Source organism: Pseudorasbora parva, chromosome 1, assembly GCF_024679245.1.
Source record: "Pseudorasbora parva isolate DD20220531a chromosome 1, ASM2467924v1, whole genome shotgun sequence".
Lineage (NCBI taxonomy): Eukaryota > Metazoa > Chordata > Actinopteri > Cypriniformes > Gobionidae > Pseudorasbora > Pseudorasbora parva.
In genome coordinates, this window is record NC_090172.1 from 52,196,325 (window position 1) to 52,210,167 (window position 13,843).

A 13,843-nucleotide genomic window follows, 5' to 3' on the forward strand; every position below is an offset into this window, starting at 1 on the left:
GCAAGAACATGTCAACTTATTCTACTAGCCCGAACCCTAACCTAACAGTCTACTAGTCCTCTCATGAGAGTCGGTTGACATTCAGTTTCATATTAATGAGAGTTAGATGACAAAGTTAGAGTACTGTATGTCCAAAGTGAACTGTCAAAATGAAGTGTAACCCTGCATTGTGCAGCTGAGATAATGCATGAATGAAATGAAGTGTGGACACCTTCATTGTCAGATTAACGCTGCTTGCATCATGAGCCGTGTCTCATGTCTCACTTTTGACAGCCTCTGATTAGTTTTGGCCTGAATATGAAGTACCGCCAGCACAGTTGGCTTGTTAATAAGCATAATCACACTGCCTGCTTTAGTGGTTAGCTGCTCTCAGCAGGAATTGATGATTTGAAATGCTGCCTGCGTAGGCAGCTCACTAGGTTTTTGGAACAGAGCCTGTATGTTTCTCTCTTTCTTTTTCCATCAGTGGCGGATCATTGCTGGGGGTACAAAGTGCATCCCTAAATCAGAGCTGCCTCTGGATGACGAAGCCCCTGTTTCTCAGGGCGTGACCCCCTCAAACTCTCGCCTGTGGCTGCACCCCAGTGATCTGAGCATCGCCCTGTCAGCCTCCACACCGCTGTATCCACCGGGACGAGTCATTCATGTGGTGCACAACCACCCGCCCGAAATGTGGTAAGTAGGAGGAATTCAATTGAATGGATTAATGGATTAAGGCAATGGGCATCTGCGCTTTAAATATTAATATAATGTAATTTATTCTTGTGATGGCAAAGCTGAATTTTCAGCATCATTACTCCAGTCTTCAGAAATCATTCTAATATGCTGATTTGCTGAAATAGAAACATTTCTTATTATTAACAATGTTGACTGCTACATTTTTCATGGTTCTTTGATATATTTTGTAACATTGTCTTTCCTTCGAATACAATATTTCAGTACCTGAATAAAATTATTATTATTTTTATTTTTTTTAAATCTTACTGAGCTCAAACTTTTAAATAGTAGTGCAATTGTTTATTAATGCATTATGAATACATCATAACATAATTTAAGATTAATATAGAAAGTGTTCTTTACAAAAAGGAAAAGACAAGAAAGTCACTGTCAATAATATAGTAAATAAAAACTAAATTAAAACAAACTATATAGGTTTTTAAGACTTTTGGAAAGAGGAATATTTTACTTTAGGTCATGAATCTATGATCCGTGTTTTTTATTTGAAATTTGGTGGAAAATGATCTCTGAAAAAGAGTGGGAAACCTGACAATTAAATGATCCATATTTCCTCAATTTGTAAAACGTTTAATTTGCAGTTTACAAAAAAAAGTATTGTCCTTTACAAAGACGTTTTATAAAAATTTAATCCAATGTCTTCATTTATTTGTCATATATTCTTTGACATTTTGCAATTTTATTTTGTGCCTCTATGAAATCTGGGATTTTTTTATTTTGGATTTTGAATATGTTGTTTTTTCAATAATGAAATTTGAATGTGAGTCAAAGTTATGCAAGTGTCTGTACAGAGTTAATTTAAGTCTGAGATTTCTCTTACCATCTTTCTCTCACCTTGTCTGTAGTTGTGGTCAGGAAGAGCCCACTTACTCTGCTCTGTGGGGGGATAACAAGGCCTTTGATGAGGTCATCATTTCTCCAGCCATGCTGAATGAACACATGCCCCATGTGGTGATGGATGGCCTCAACAAGGTGTGTGTTTGTGTGTGCGCGTGCGTGCGCGTGCGTGCGCGTGCGTGTGCGTGTGCGTGTGTGTGCGTGTGTGTGTGTGTGTGTGTGTGTGTGTGTGCGTGCGTGCGTGCGTGCGTGCGTGCGTGCGTGCGTGCGTGTGTGTGTGTGCGCTTCTGTCTAACTCTTTCAAAATGCAGTTGGCAGATGAAATTCCATTCTGGGCAAATCTGAGTAAAGACCTGTTCACACCAAGGATGATAACTATAACATTAAAAATATAGTTCTAAAAATCATAAGTAATAAAGAATAGCAGAGCCCACACCACAGCTGATAATGGCTCAACACAAAGTTCAAAGCAAAGGGAGATATTTTCTTTTTTTTAAATAACTTTTCAAGGACTACAACAAATGGCTGGTAGGGACTACAACAAGCTTATTCACGGGTTAGTGACACCCTAAAATTTACATACAATTTACATAAAACCTGCCCCAGGAAACTTGGAACAAAGGAGGTGAGGCCATGTTGAGAAGAGGAAGAGTTGTTATAGTAGAGCACATTTAGTAGTCTGCTCAAGCTGTCACTCACATCCATATTTTTTTGTTACATTTATTACAATACAGCACGTAACACAAATGCAGTAGCACGTCATAAAAGCAAGATGACAACATCAGTTATAACTGGGGCTTGAGCACCTTCCCCTTTAATCGTTAAAGTGCCCTTTTTGATCGCACCCCAGTGCCACGGGATTTCCACGGGATTTCTAATTTCTACTGGAGTTGATCTAACCAAAACCCCTGGAACGTGATTCTTACCGAGGGGACGTGCCTCTGCCCCCGCGCGGAGGTCTGTACACTCCACTGAACTGTGGGGTCTTTTGAGCTAAAACTTCACATGTACACTCTGGGGATATCATAGACTTATTTTACATCTTGTAAAAAGGGGCATTATAAGACCCCCTTCAAAGCAGCAGATGATGTTACTCCAGTGCTCGCTTTAAATGAACAGAGCGAATAGGTGGAGCTAATATAGTTATTGTTATAGTTATCGTTATAGTTGTGATCCTTGGTGTGAACTGTCCTTAACACTGGATCCAGCATCTATACATAAAATAGTGCAATTTTAAGAACAACCATGAATGTCCCACTAGGGCTGGACAATATTTTGAATATTTGTAATATATATGCAATGATTTTCTGGTAATATAAAAATACACAGTCATAAATATTGTGTATTGGGTACTTTTTATTTGGCCATTCATTTTCCATAAAGCTTAATAGACTAGTTTCACAATACTTCCTTGTCTTACACTTGTGATCACAAGAACCTTAAGACCAAGATATTTTAATAATGTAGATAAGTTGGATTGTCTTTCGTGAATTAGACTGTTCCGTTTTAGTCCTTTATTCATAACTCTGATTCAGTGATTCATTTGCATCACTCAAAGCTCTCTAAACTAAAATAAGAGCATTTACAAATGTTATGTAATTCTGTGATGGATGAATTTTGAGCATCATTACTCCAGTCGTCAGTGTCAGATGATCAGTTGTCATTTTTGATCAGTTCATTGCATCCTTGCTGAATAAATCTATTACTTTCTTTCCAAAAAAGATTTTTTTTTTAAATGTATATTGCCCAGCCCTGTAACATAATGCATAACATAAGTACCAAAGGATTCTGGTGTGCTCAGATCTGCCATGGTTATTGTAATGGCTTTTGGGTTTGTGACTACTGGCTCAAGAATCAATGGCTTATAATGCTTTTGTAATGCTTCAGTGGACTTCAGGTATATGTGTTCCAGGTCTGTTGCAACATCTAAGCCATAATGTGTCTTCTGTCTGGTTTTTTTTCTGTACGTAAAGGTCTGTATTTGTATTTGTCCCCTTGAAACTGTCGTCATCGGAATTACATGTGCATTTCCGGCATAGCTGTTTCTTTTTCTTTGTGGTGCTTGCTAAGGCAGTTTGGTCCCTGACCCTAAGTATTAAACTTTGGGTGCATAACTGCTACAGTGGAATAATATCTCAAATCATTACATCAAATCTACACTCTTAAAAATAAAGATTCTTTATTGCCACCAATGGTTCAATGAAACATAACCTTAAACATCCTTGAAAACTTTTCAAAAGCTTCTTTATATTGGAAAATGGTTCTTCAGATGATTAAGTTCTTCACATTGAGACGAATGGTTCTTTTGGGGAACTAAAAAAAAAAATGTTGGAAGTGGAACCTTTTAAGAGTGTAGTTGCTCTTAAACTGTGCTGTCATTCTGTCTTGTCTTGTCTTGTTTTCTTCAATGAATGTTCTTTTGTTCATATTGAAAGTCTGTTGTATGGTAATGTGTTGGTTTGTTTTCACAGGTGCTGGAAACCCCATATTTAATTTCAGAACTGATTGCTGCACAGTTTGGAAGCCAGAGCGCTAGCATCCTAACACATGTATCTGTCCCTAATGCCCTCCCAGATCTCTCTCTTACGCCTCTCAGTTCAGAGGAATGTTTTATACTTCCAGAAACATACTCTGTTTCTCAAAAGACCAGTGAAACGGTTTGTGTCCAGCCACAAGGTTCAGATACTCACAGGAACGGTTTATCACTTTATAATACTGTCTGTCTTTTAACGGCAACTTCCAGCAGTGCTGTTGAGACATCAACAACTCAAAATACAGAAACTCCCATTCCAATCCCATCACCTACAATGTCTTCCATTAGGTCAGATACAAAGCCAGGAGACATTTCCTTTGCCCTTGAACAAACATCAACATCTCAGCCTGAATCTTCAATGGTTGCATGTGATCCTACAAACATTGCCCCAAACATTACATTGACTTCAATGAAGTTGGACTTGCCAACATTAGAAATACCCTCATCTGTCCAAGACTCAACCATCCCCTTTGATGGCTCTTTATCTTCCAAAATGTCAGATACCTCCCCTGATGTGTCTGTTCCTGAGTGCCACTCTCAATTCCACAAGATAGCTTCCACAAGTAGCACTCTATTCCCAAACTCTTCAGATTGTACTTCTTCACAAGAGTTCCTATTAAATACCAGTCTAATGGGTGAAGCCACATCAGCCGAACTCTCAATCTTTGATAACACACCTTTTACTTCTCCCCAGGACAGATTGAGTTCCTCTACTGCCCAATCTAAAGAGACCACTTCTAGTGCCACATGTTATGTCTCAAGCCTTTGATATACACTACCACTCAAAAGTTTGGGGTCAGTAAGATTTATTAAGAAAGAAATTATTACTTTTATATAGCACAGGCACATTAAATTGATCAAAGGGGACAGTAAAGACATTTGTTATAAAAGATTTATATTTTTAATTAATTCTACCCTTTTGTACTTTCTATTCTACTGTTCTAACTATTGTATAAAAAAAATGCTATACTGGGTAAACCCAGCCTGATCTGCTGGCGATTTGATTTCGCCCGACAACTGAGTCTGGAAACCCGTACATTCTTTTCTACTGCTTCTGTTACACTTTTGCGAAAAACCAATCACAGACTGGCTTATCCACCTGGCTCACTATTTGGCAGGTTTTACACGATGACGGATAGAGAAGCGATGGGTCGTTGCCTGTTGATTACACCTCTTGTGGTCTGATTGGTTGAAGGACTATCCAATTGCATACAGAGTCATTTGAATAATGCTCAGTTATCACGCCTCTAGTGCAGTAGAAAATACAGAGCAGACTCCCCAGACCAATGTTCAATCTTAAATTGAGTCTGGTGGTCTGGTGATGGCCAGACAAAAAAAAATGCATCAGTTTTCACACAAAAAAAAAAAAAAAAAAAAAAACTGTATTCAACATTGATCATAATAAGGAATGTTTATTGAATTAGCATATCAGAATGATTTCTGAAGGATCATGCGAAACTGAAGACTAGAGTATGATGCTGAAAATTTTGTGTCGCAGGATTAAATCACATTTTTATATTATTCAATTAAAATGTTATTTTAAATGTAATTATGTATTATATTCATAATATTACTCTTGTTACTTTGGCTATCACCAGACCAAGCTTAATCTTTTAAGACAAACTTTGGTCTGAGAAGTCTTGATCAACAGGCATAGTTCAAATGAGTCCTTCAACCCATCAGACAAACAATCCATTGGCTCTTTATCCGTCATTGTGTTAAACCCACAAAGAGTGAGCCAGGTGGATTGTGATTGGTCCCTGCAAATTTACATTTACATCTATGCATTTGGCAGACGCTTTTATCCAAAGCGACTTACATTGCATTCAAGGTACACATTTTACATTTTTGTCAATTCTTGCTTTCCAAGGTTCGAACCCATGACCTTGGCGTTGCTAGCGCCATGCTCTACTCATTGAGCTACAGGAAAGACAAATTTGTAATAGAAGCAGGATAGAAATATGTACAGGTTTCCAGCCCGAGCTGCAGGGCGAAATCAAATAATCGACAGATCGGGCTGGGTTTACCCAGTCTACTTTTTACTGTATTTTCAATTAAATAAATGCTTCCTTGCTGAGCATAAGAGACTTATTTGAAAAACATTCATAAATGCTTACAACCCCACATTTTTCATTGGTATTATATTTTACACAATGTACAATCAAATGCATGTGCCTTCTTCCTTTGCAGCTAATAATGTTTCTCACTACCAGAAACATCCGTCAGCTCGAGCTTTTGGGCATCTGTGGTGTCATTCTCTTTCCTTCTGCAGGTTCCTGGTCTCTCTGTCAGTTTTTCTTCACTTCCTGTTTTGATGTCTGGTTTAAGCTTCAGCAGTTTGCAGCAGGACTTTCATTACAGCTTCTGTCCCTCTGCATGTGCCTTACGTTTGTCACTTGGGTGCTTTGGAAAAGAACCGTTGTGTGTCTTTTATGCTTTGTGTTTTATTCTTGGAGGTGGATTTAGCCCGGTTCTTATGGTGGGCATCAGTGTTTATTTACCTTGCGTGTTGGTGGTGTGGTAGTTTTGCCTCAGAGGGTACATTTAAAGGAACAGTGAACACTGTTGTAATGTATGACCTGGATTCAAATCTCCATTAGTGTTTCATAGAATAACGTGGTATGACTTTTTTGCACTAATATTGGGGGAAATCTGTGAATTACTGCAGAAAATGTGCTTACCATTGGACTAGAGACCATGTTTACTAACCAGTCATTTAGTGCCAAAATGACCTAACATGCAGTTCATTGTTCATTCAAGATGCTTTATACATACATACATATATATATATATTAACACTTACGTTTGTATCTAACAGCCTCTTCTATAAGGCTCAAATTGACTGAAGTTTATATAAATGCTCATTTCAAGTAATAGTTTTGTGTATTTGTGTAATTACTTTATTGTCATTTATGGTTTGTATTATTAGTTGTTGTTTTTTGCATGCTACTTGTACATCATTGATTGTTTTACACCATTTCGTCCATTGCATTTCACTGCATCCATTTACTAATATCTTTGTGATTTATTGTCTCTAACTTTATCCATACTCATATGTTTACATACATTAATAAAGAAATCCGCATAAACTTGTGGTTGTGTAATTGGACTTTTTTACCTTGATTGTTTCCACTCAATTTTGTCCTTGTTGATTTGAAACTATTATTATGTAAAGCGACTAGATTTGGGGAAAAATATGATATTTGTGCCATGCTTAAGGCTCAATTTCACAACAAAACGCATAAAAAGTGAAAAAACTGTTAAGGGCCGTGGAGATCTACAGCACAGAATCTTTCTAGTATGTGTACAAATCATTTTACTAGTGTTTTATTTAAAGAACATTATGATTACTCTGCATGTCGATATGACAACTTGTAAATATGTAATCAAAATATATTTTTCACTTTGCACACTGTACCTTGCACACTTGTATATAAATATCATTTTTCACAGTGTCAAGTAGGCTGTGAGACCTGCTTGTTTTTGTCTATTCATATATTCATGTACCTTTTATTCTTGTTTGTGTTTTTATATCTTTACACTTGCATTCTATCTCTCTCTGTCCCTCTGTCATGTAGGTGCTGGAAAACTATAATAAAGGGAAGACAGCTTTACTGTCTGCTGCTAAGATAATGGTTAGTCCTACAGAAGTGGACCTGAATCCAGAAACGATCTTCCTCGATGCCAATAATTCACCGCAACCCACGCCTGCCACACATCACCGCAGAAACAGTAGTGTCCGGTGAGTTCTGCAAGGGCCAGTTTGAAACAAGCTGCCTGACCAATCAGACCATGCCAATGAGTGATAAATGATGTTGATTTTCTTTAGGTGTTTTTAAGCATTTCTCATCGTTTGATTTTAATGCTATTGCCTGTCCTTCTCACTCATGCTGACTGCAGAGGTACTGTGTATGGTAGTATACAGTTCCCCCCTCGTCCTCTCTGGTTCAGTAGAACAGCACAGCCTAGACGTTAGTCACATTAGTGTTGCCTAACCAATAATCCTCCCTTTCTTCCCCTCTTTCTTATTTTTCTCTCCCCTTCTTTCCCCTGTTCTCTGCTAAAAAAATATTTCTTACTATTATTATTATTTTTACCTTTACACCACACATTTTTATTTACTCTCTCTCTCTCTCTCTCTCTCTCTCTCTCTCTCTCTCTCTCTCTCTCTCTCTCTCTCTCTCTATATATATATATATATATATATACTGATTTGATGTAAATAATACCAAATAATGTTTACATATAAATTACATACATAATATTTACATGTTATTTTATATAATTTTTGATATGTTGATTTTTTTTATCCATATTTTTATGCTTTTTGTCTTTCATAACACTTGTTTTTTTTCCCTCTATTTATGACTTCTTTTAAATATTACAATTACTTATGGATTATTTTTTTCCTTATTTTCCTTTTTTCCCCCATCAAACCTTTTTTTATTCCCCCATTTTATTTGTCTTCAAACTTCTCTTTCCCCTCCATGCTGTCTGTTTATTTTCTCCACATGCTACTCTACTCCCGTGCCCACTTCCTGTCCTGCTGTAGTTCCTGTGCCCGCTCTGAGATCTCACTGGATGGCTTCTCGGAGTGTCCGCCTCCTCCGGTGCCTGTGGTGCTCACCGGAGCCCGTGAGCGATTGGCTGTGGAGCTGCGGGAGCGGAAAGCTCCCCTGGCCATCATGGAAAGTCTATCTGACGCTGAATCCGTCTACAGCTTGGACTCCCGCCGATCATCTGCGGCCCTGAGGGGCTCACCATGTCTGGGGAGTCTACCTTTCCCCTTGGATGCTCCCATCCCAGAAGAGAATCCTTCGCTGAGCTCCCGCACAGAGCTGCTGGCCGCAGACGGCTTGAGCCAGGGCGCAGTAGACCTTGAGCTGGGGGAAGCCGGCCCATACTGCCCTACTCCTCCGGAACTGGAAGTACCCTCCAATGACGCCCATCATCTCCCTGTCAAAAACCGCAACGGCAGGCACTTCTCTTCACACTCACTTGGACAAATTACCGTAGATCAGTCGACCAGCCAGGGCAAGAACTTCCGGCGGTCTTCGGAAACACCTGTGGCTTACCAGCCACCAGCTGTTCCTAACAGTCAAGAATTCTGCACTGTAGCACCCTGGACTGGTTCTATGCCAGAAAAGCTCAGCGAAATGCCTAAGGATAGAGAGCTTAAGGAAGAAGAAGTCAAAGTCGAGCTTGAGAGTGGCCAGTCCCAGACTCTTCCATCAGTTTCGCCACTGTCCAATGGCACGCCCAGCCAGGCGGTCTTGGAGTTCGCCCAATACCTGGACTCTCTGTTTAGGCTCGATGGCAGCAGCTCTCCACCTCTCGAGCTGTCCGATGCAGAGTCCGAGTCTGGACGGGGATCTTACAGTCAGGCGGAAGGACACCAATCGGATCAGAACATGAAAAATGCAGACAAGGACAGGCAACTACTGGCCAGAGCCACTCTAGAGCCCAACTTGGTTCCCAAGCCCCCTCGTACCTTTGCCGGCTCGGCCGACCCTTCCTCCGGCATCTCTCTTTCTCCATCATTCCCACTCTCATCCTCCGGAGAACTCAACGATTTCTCTCCTGCTGATGGAGCGCTACCCACCAACCATACGTCAATGCTACGAACTTCCGTCGCTAGTCCCAACCCCAAGGAAACTGCATTGTCGTCTATAGTGTAGTGGCCTGCTCTCGAACCTCAATGCATTCTGTTTATTTATTTTACCCTACGGTTACCCCGTGGTTTCCTTTCCCGACACTCAGTGGGACCACTTTCTTTGCTCTTTCTGAATCGATTGTAGAAACGTGCATGCGTAGCAACGCGGCCAGTCCAAGACTTCCAGACTTATGGACCGTTAAAGATTCATCAAGAACAGAAGACCTCATTTTGTACTATTGTAAGACATGTCTTTGCTGAATGCATTGTGTCTTGTTCATCACCATTTTGAAGTGTCCTATTTTCTGCCTACAACACATTAGGTGCTGAGAGGCTCCTTTGAACACAAAAGATGTTGCTAGCATATAAAGAAGCTTGCACAATGACCATACGTTCACATTGTAACTAATGTTACGGTAATGTTTACATAGACGCCACAGAACACCAAGCTATCACAAAGGTTGGTAATTCCATATAAGGGAAGAGCTGAAATAGGCAAAAAGGTAAGACTAAGTTACAGGAAGGGGAGCACACAAGTGATGTGGGGTAAATTTCCTCAGGACTTTCAAGAATGAAAAATGGGACAGAGAATGGGATGTCTCGGGCAAAGGAGAATACATTTTTTTTTGGATTGTACTTTTTTTTTTTAATTGAAGATTGTGTGGAATGTCCTGCTGAGTATGTGTAATTGGTGGCACTGACGGTTGGTGGACATCTTTGAGTTCTCAATGTGCATGAGAAAATACTGTATGCTCGTGTAAAACGTTTCATTTTGCTAACTTCTGTCATCTCTAATTTACATAAATCCACTTGAATTTACGCATGCAAGTTTTATATCATTTTTTTTTCCACCCGATTGCCAAAAAGCTAACTTCATACAAGTCAAATGTTTGAATCTGTGAAATTAATATATAATGATAATTACTATTATTTATTTTTACAAACCACTGCCCATAAATGCAAATGACATCAGGAGGAGTTGAATGGTACAGGACGTGCACCAGTCACAAAACGCGCCCTTTAAATGGTTTGCCTGAATCTGCGATGCAGTACATGTGCAAAAAAAAAAAAAAAGTACAAATGAGAAAAGTATCATTTGGTATGGGTATGGAGTGCAATCAGTAGCAAAATAAGCATAGAGAGATTTCTTCTCATCTGCTTTTTTTAAAAATCATTTCTACTGTTGTTGCTATATTACAATAAATAGTGGTTTATCTCAACGGCAAAATATTTTAATAACTTAGACTTGCTTTTTATATATCGTTTCAGGATGAAGTGTTTGAGTTTTTGGGTTGGTTGTGTGAAAAAGTACAGCGGTTTGTCACAATGGTTCCACAAGTCACAAATGTGTTAAGTGACAAGTATTTTATTTTGTATGCTATTGATTGTTTCAAAAATGTTTTATAGCACAATTCCCATGCTTTGATCGCATGCAATAATTAGTTTCATGTTTTTTGGTTCAGTTCTGGCTTTTTACTAATTTTGCGTTTTTTATGATGTAAATGTAATATAAACTATCAAAAGTCTGGCATATTCAGTACTTATTTTCCTGTTCTCTAAATGCTGCTTTACTAAATAACTCATTACTTTATAAACTGTGACTGCTGTACTTTTTCACAAAAAAAGTTGTGTAGAGCACTGCCTTTTCACGTGAGTGTAAATACTGTCTTGTTTCCAGTTGTTGTGTTCAAAAAATAGATATAAAATAAATGGGACTTACCAATAAAAAAAGCTCTATCATGTACCATAGTGATGACTTTATCACAAATGTATAGTTATATTGATATATCTATAGTAAAAATTATAAATAGAGAATAATTATGACTATTCAGGAACAAAACTCTGATACTGTGGCCATATGTTTACTTCAAAAAATATATAGATTGAACCATCATTCTTTAAAAAAAAAAGAAAAGAAAAGGAAAAACTCTTTTCATGTTTGTCACTATACCCTGCCAGTCTTTTAACTTTAAAGAATGAGAATGTATTTAAATGCACACACTTACACTGCCCTGCCTGTAATAGAATAAAACATATGGATCTCAAACTGACTTTGTTTCTCTTTATTAAGCTGTCAATGAGGCTCGACGCAGTTTGTGCTTGATACTAGTTAAAGCAAGTGCATGTAAAATTGTGGCCAAAACTGATACTGCAATCCCTTTCAATTGACTGTAGAGCGGTGTATCCCCTCTCCCCCTCCCCCAGACTCGAGGTTGCCAGATTGGCTGCAGGATCAGCAGGAGCGTTTGTAGTCGCAGCTGTGGCAACTAGAGCAGATCTGGCAACCCGGATGCAGAAACACTACTGACTTCGTGATTGGTCGATAGGTGGAGGGCTGAGCTTCAGGCCAAAACACAACATGTCAACATCAACATCAGTTGAGGGCTGCAACAACAACTTTTAAATGACAATATCCTGGCCGGACTACTGTTGTCAGTGATATAAGTATTTGAAATTAACATGATTTCTTAATGTCTAGTGACATATCAGGACCATTTTATGATTAATTGAAATACATTTCTTACATACAGTTCATACAGTAAATTAATACAAAATTGTTTAATTTACAATTATTATTGTTTTACTCATTTCAAGGGCCATAAATACAGTATCCCAGCTGACTTTCTGATTTTTAATTAGAAAAAAATGCAGTAAGTAAAGAATACAAAAATATTCCTTATCAACTGGACTCTTTCGCATAATGTGAAGAAAGTCATTTCTTTCTCGAGTTTATGAGAAATGTAAGAATATAAATGTCTACTAAACGATTAATCCTGTAGGTTAAGCACTTCCTTTCACTGGCCATTTGTTATTGGCACCCCCCTTTCTTTGTTTAGATCACATCTCTGGTCGCGCTCAATTCGTTCAACTTAAATGGATAGTTCACCCAAAAATGAAAATGTTATGTTTATCTGCTTACCCCCAGGGCAAAGAGGTAGGCGTGTTTGTTTCTTTTCTGTTTGTTTCTAATTAGAATTTGACCCCATTGACATGGATCATACGAGCAACGGTTGGACTTAAAACTCTTCATTTGTGTTCTACTGAAGAAACAAACACACCTATCTTGGACTGCCTCGGGGTAAGCAGATAAACATCAAATTTTCAACAAACATCAAAACTATAACTTTAAAACATTTCCAATCAAAATCATCTAAAGTTACCGCTGGTGTTCCTTAGGGTTCTGTCTTGGGCCCTCTTCTATTCATTATTTACTCACTACTTATATTTTTAAGTAAATATGATATCCCTTTTCATTGCTACTCTGATGACTCCCAGCTCTTGTCTTCCAAGCCCTCGGGTTCCTTTCCTCCACGTTCTCAGTTCAGCTGTTTTGCTGAAATTAAAGATTGTTTTTTGAGCTAATTTTCAAAAACTCAATAGCAGTAAAACTAAATTCCTCTTTGTAGGCAGTGCTGGGTCGATTACTTACAAATTGTACTGATTCCAAATTACATGAAAAATTGTAGTTGTAATGAAATCTAAATTACTTATTTAACGTATTCGGACTACTTGATTACTTTTTGGATTACTTTTCATCTGACTTGTTTATTATTGATTTGAATAGGATAACCTTGTACCATATTGATATAAAAATACAAAGAGAAAGAAATTCCATGCTTTGTTATCAGCAACACGAAGTGCGCACAATATTGCATTACGTCAGGGTTTCCCATGGGGTTAAAATATTATTTTTGGCTTAACTGTATTATTGTTCAGTGAAGACCAAGTTTGGTAACCATACTCAGAATTTGTCTTTTTTCATTTAACCTATCCAAGTTAGTGAACACACATTAGGAGCAGTGAGTAACAGACACAGTGCAAACCGTGGACAGCCATTTTTGCTGTGGTGCTCGGGGAGGTGCCTTACTTAAGGGCACCTCAGTCATTTCCTGCTGGTATTGAGAATGCTTCTTTACTACCTAACTCTGCTTGTATAAATCTATTCTGACAAAATCAGATAGTTTTGGCTATTGATAGCACTATCTTTTTTTTTCTTTCCCGCAGGTCAAGAGCCTGCATCATCCTCGATATGGCTCTCTTTTCTTCAAAGCCATTAATACTTTTAAATGTATACATTTATACCA

At 38.4% G+C, this 13,843-nt stretch overlaps 1 protein-coding gene across 2 annotated transcripts in view; it reads left to right on the forward strand.

Moving 5' to 3' along the window:
• Window positions 1-11,799, forward strand: part of dagla (diacylglycerol lipase, alpha) — a 63,472-nt gene extending 51,673 nt beyond the window's left edge. Inside the window, exons 17-20 of one of the 2 annotated variants that reach the window (XM_067445152.1) lie at window positions 467-675; window positions 1,581-1,707; window positions 7,684-7,847; window positions 8,658-11,799. In XM_067445152.1, the coding sequence (XP_067301253.1) occupies window positions 467-675; window positions 1,581-1,707; window positions 7,684-7,847; window positions 8,658-9,783 (1,626 nt within the window). In that variant the 3' untranslated portion in view covers window positions 9,784-11,799. Of the gene's footprint in view, window positions 1-466; window positions 676-1,580; window positions 1,708-4,043; window positions 5,467-7,683; window positions 7,848-8,657 lie in introns of those variants that run through there. The other variant, XM_067445153.1, reaches the window with a different exon arrangement.
• Window positions 11,800-13,843: the final 2,044 nt, after the last annotated feature.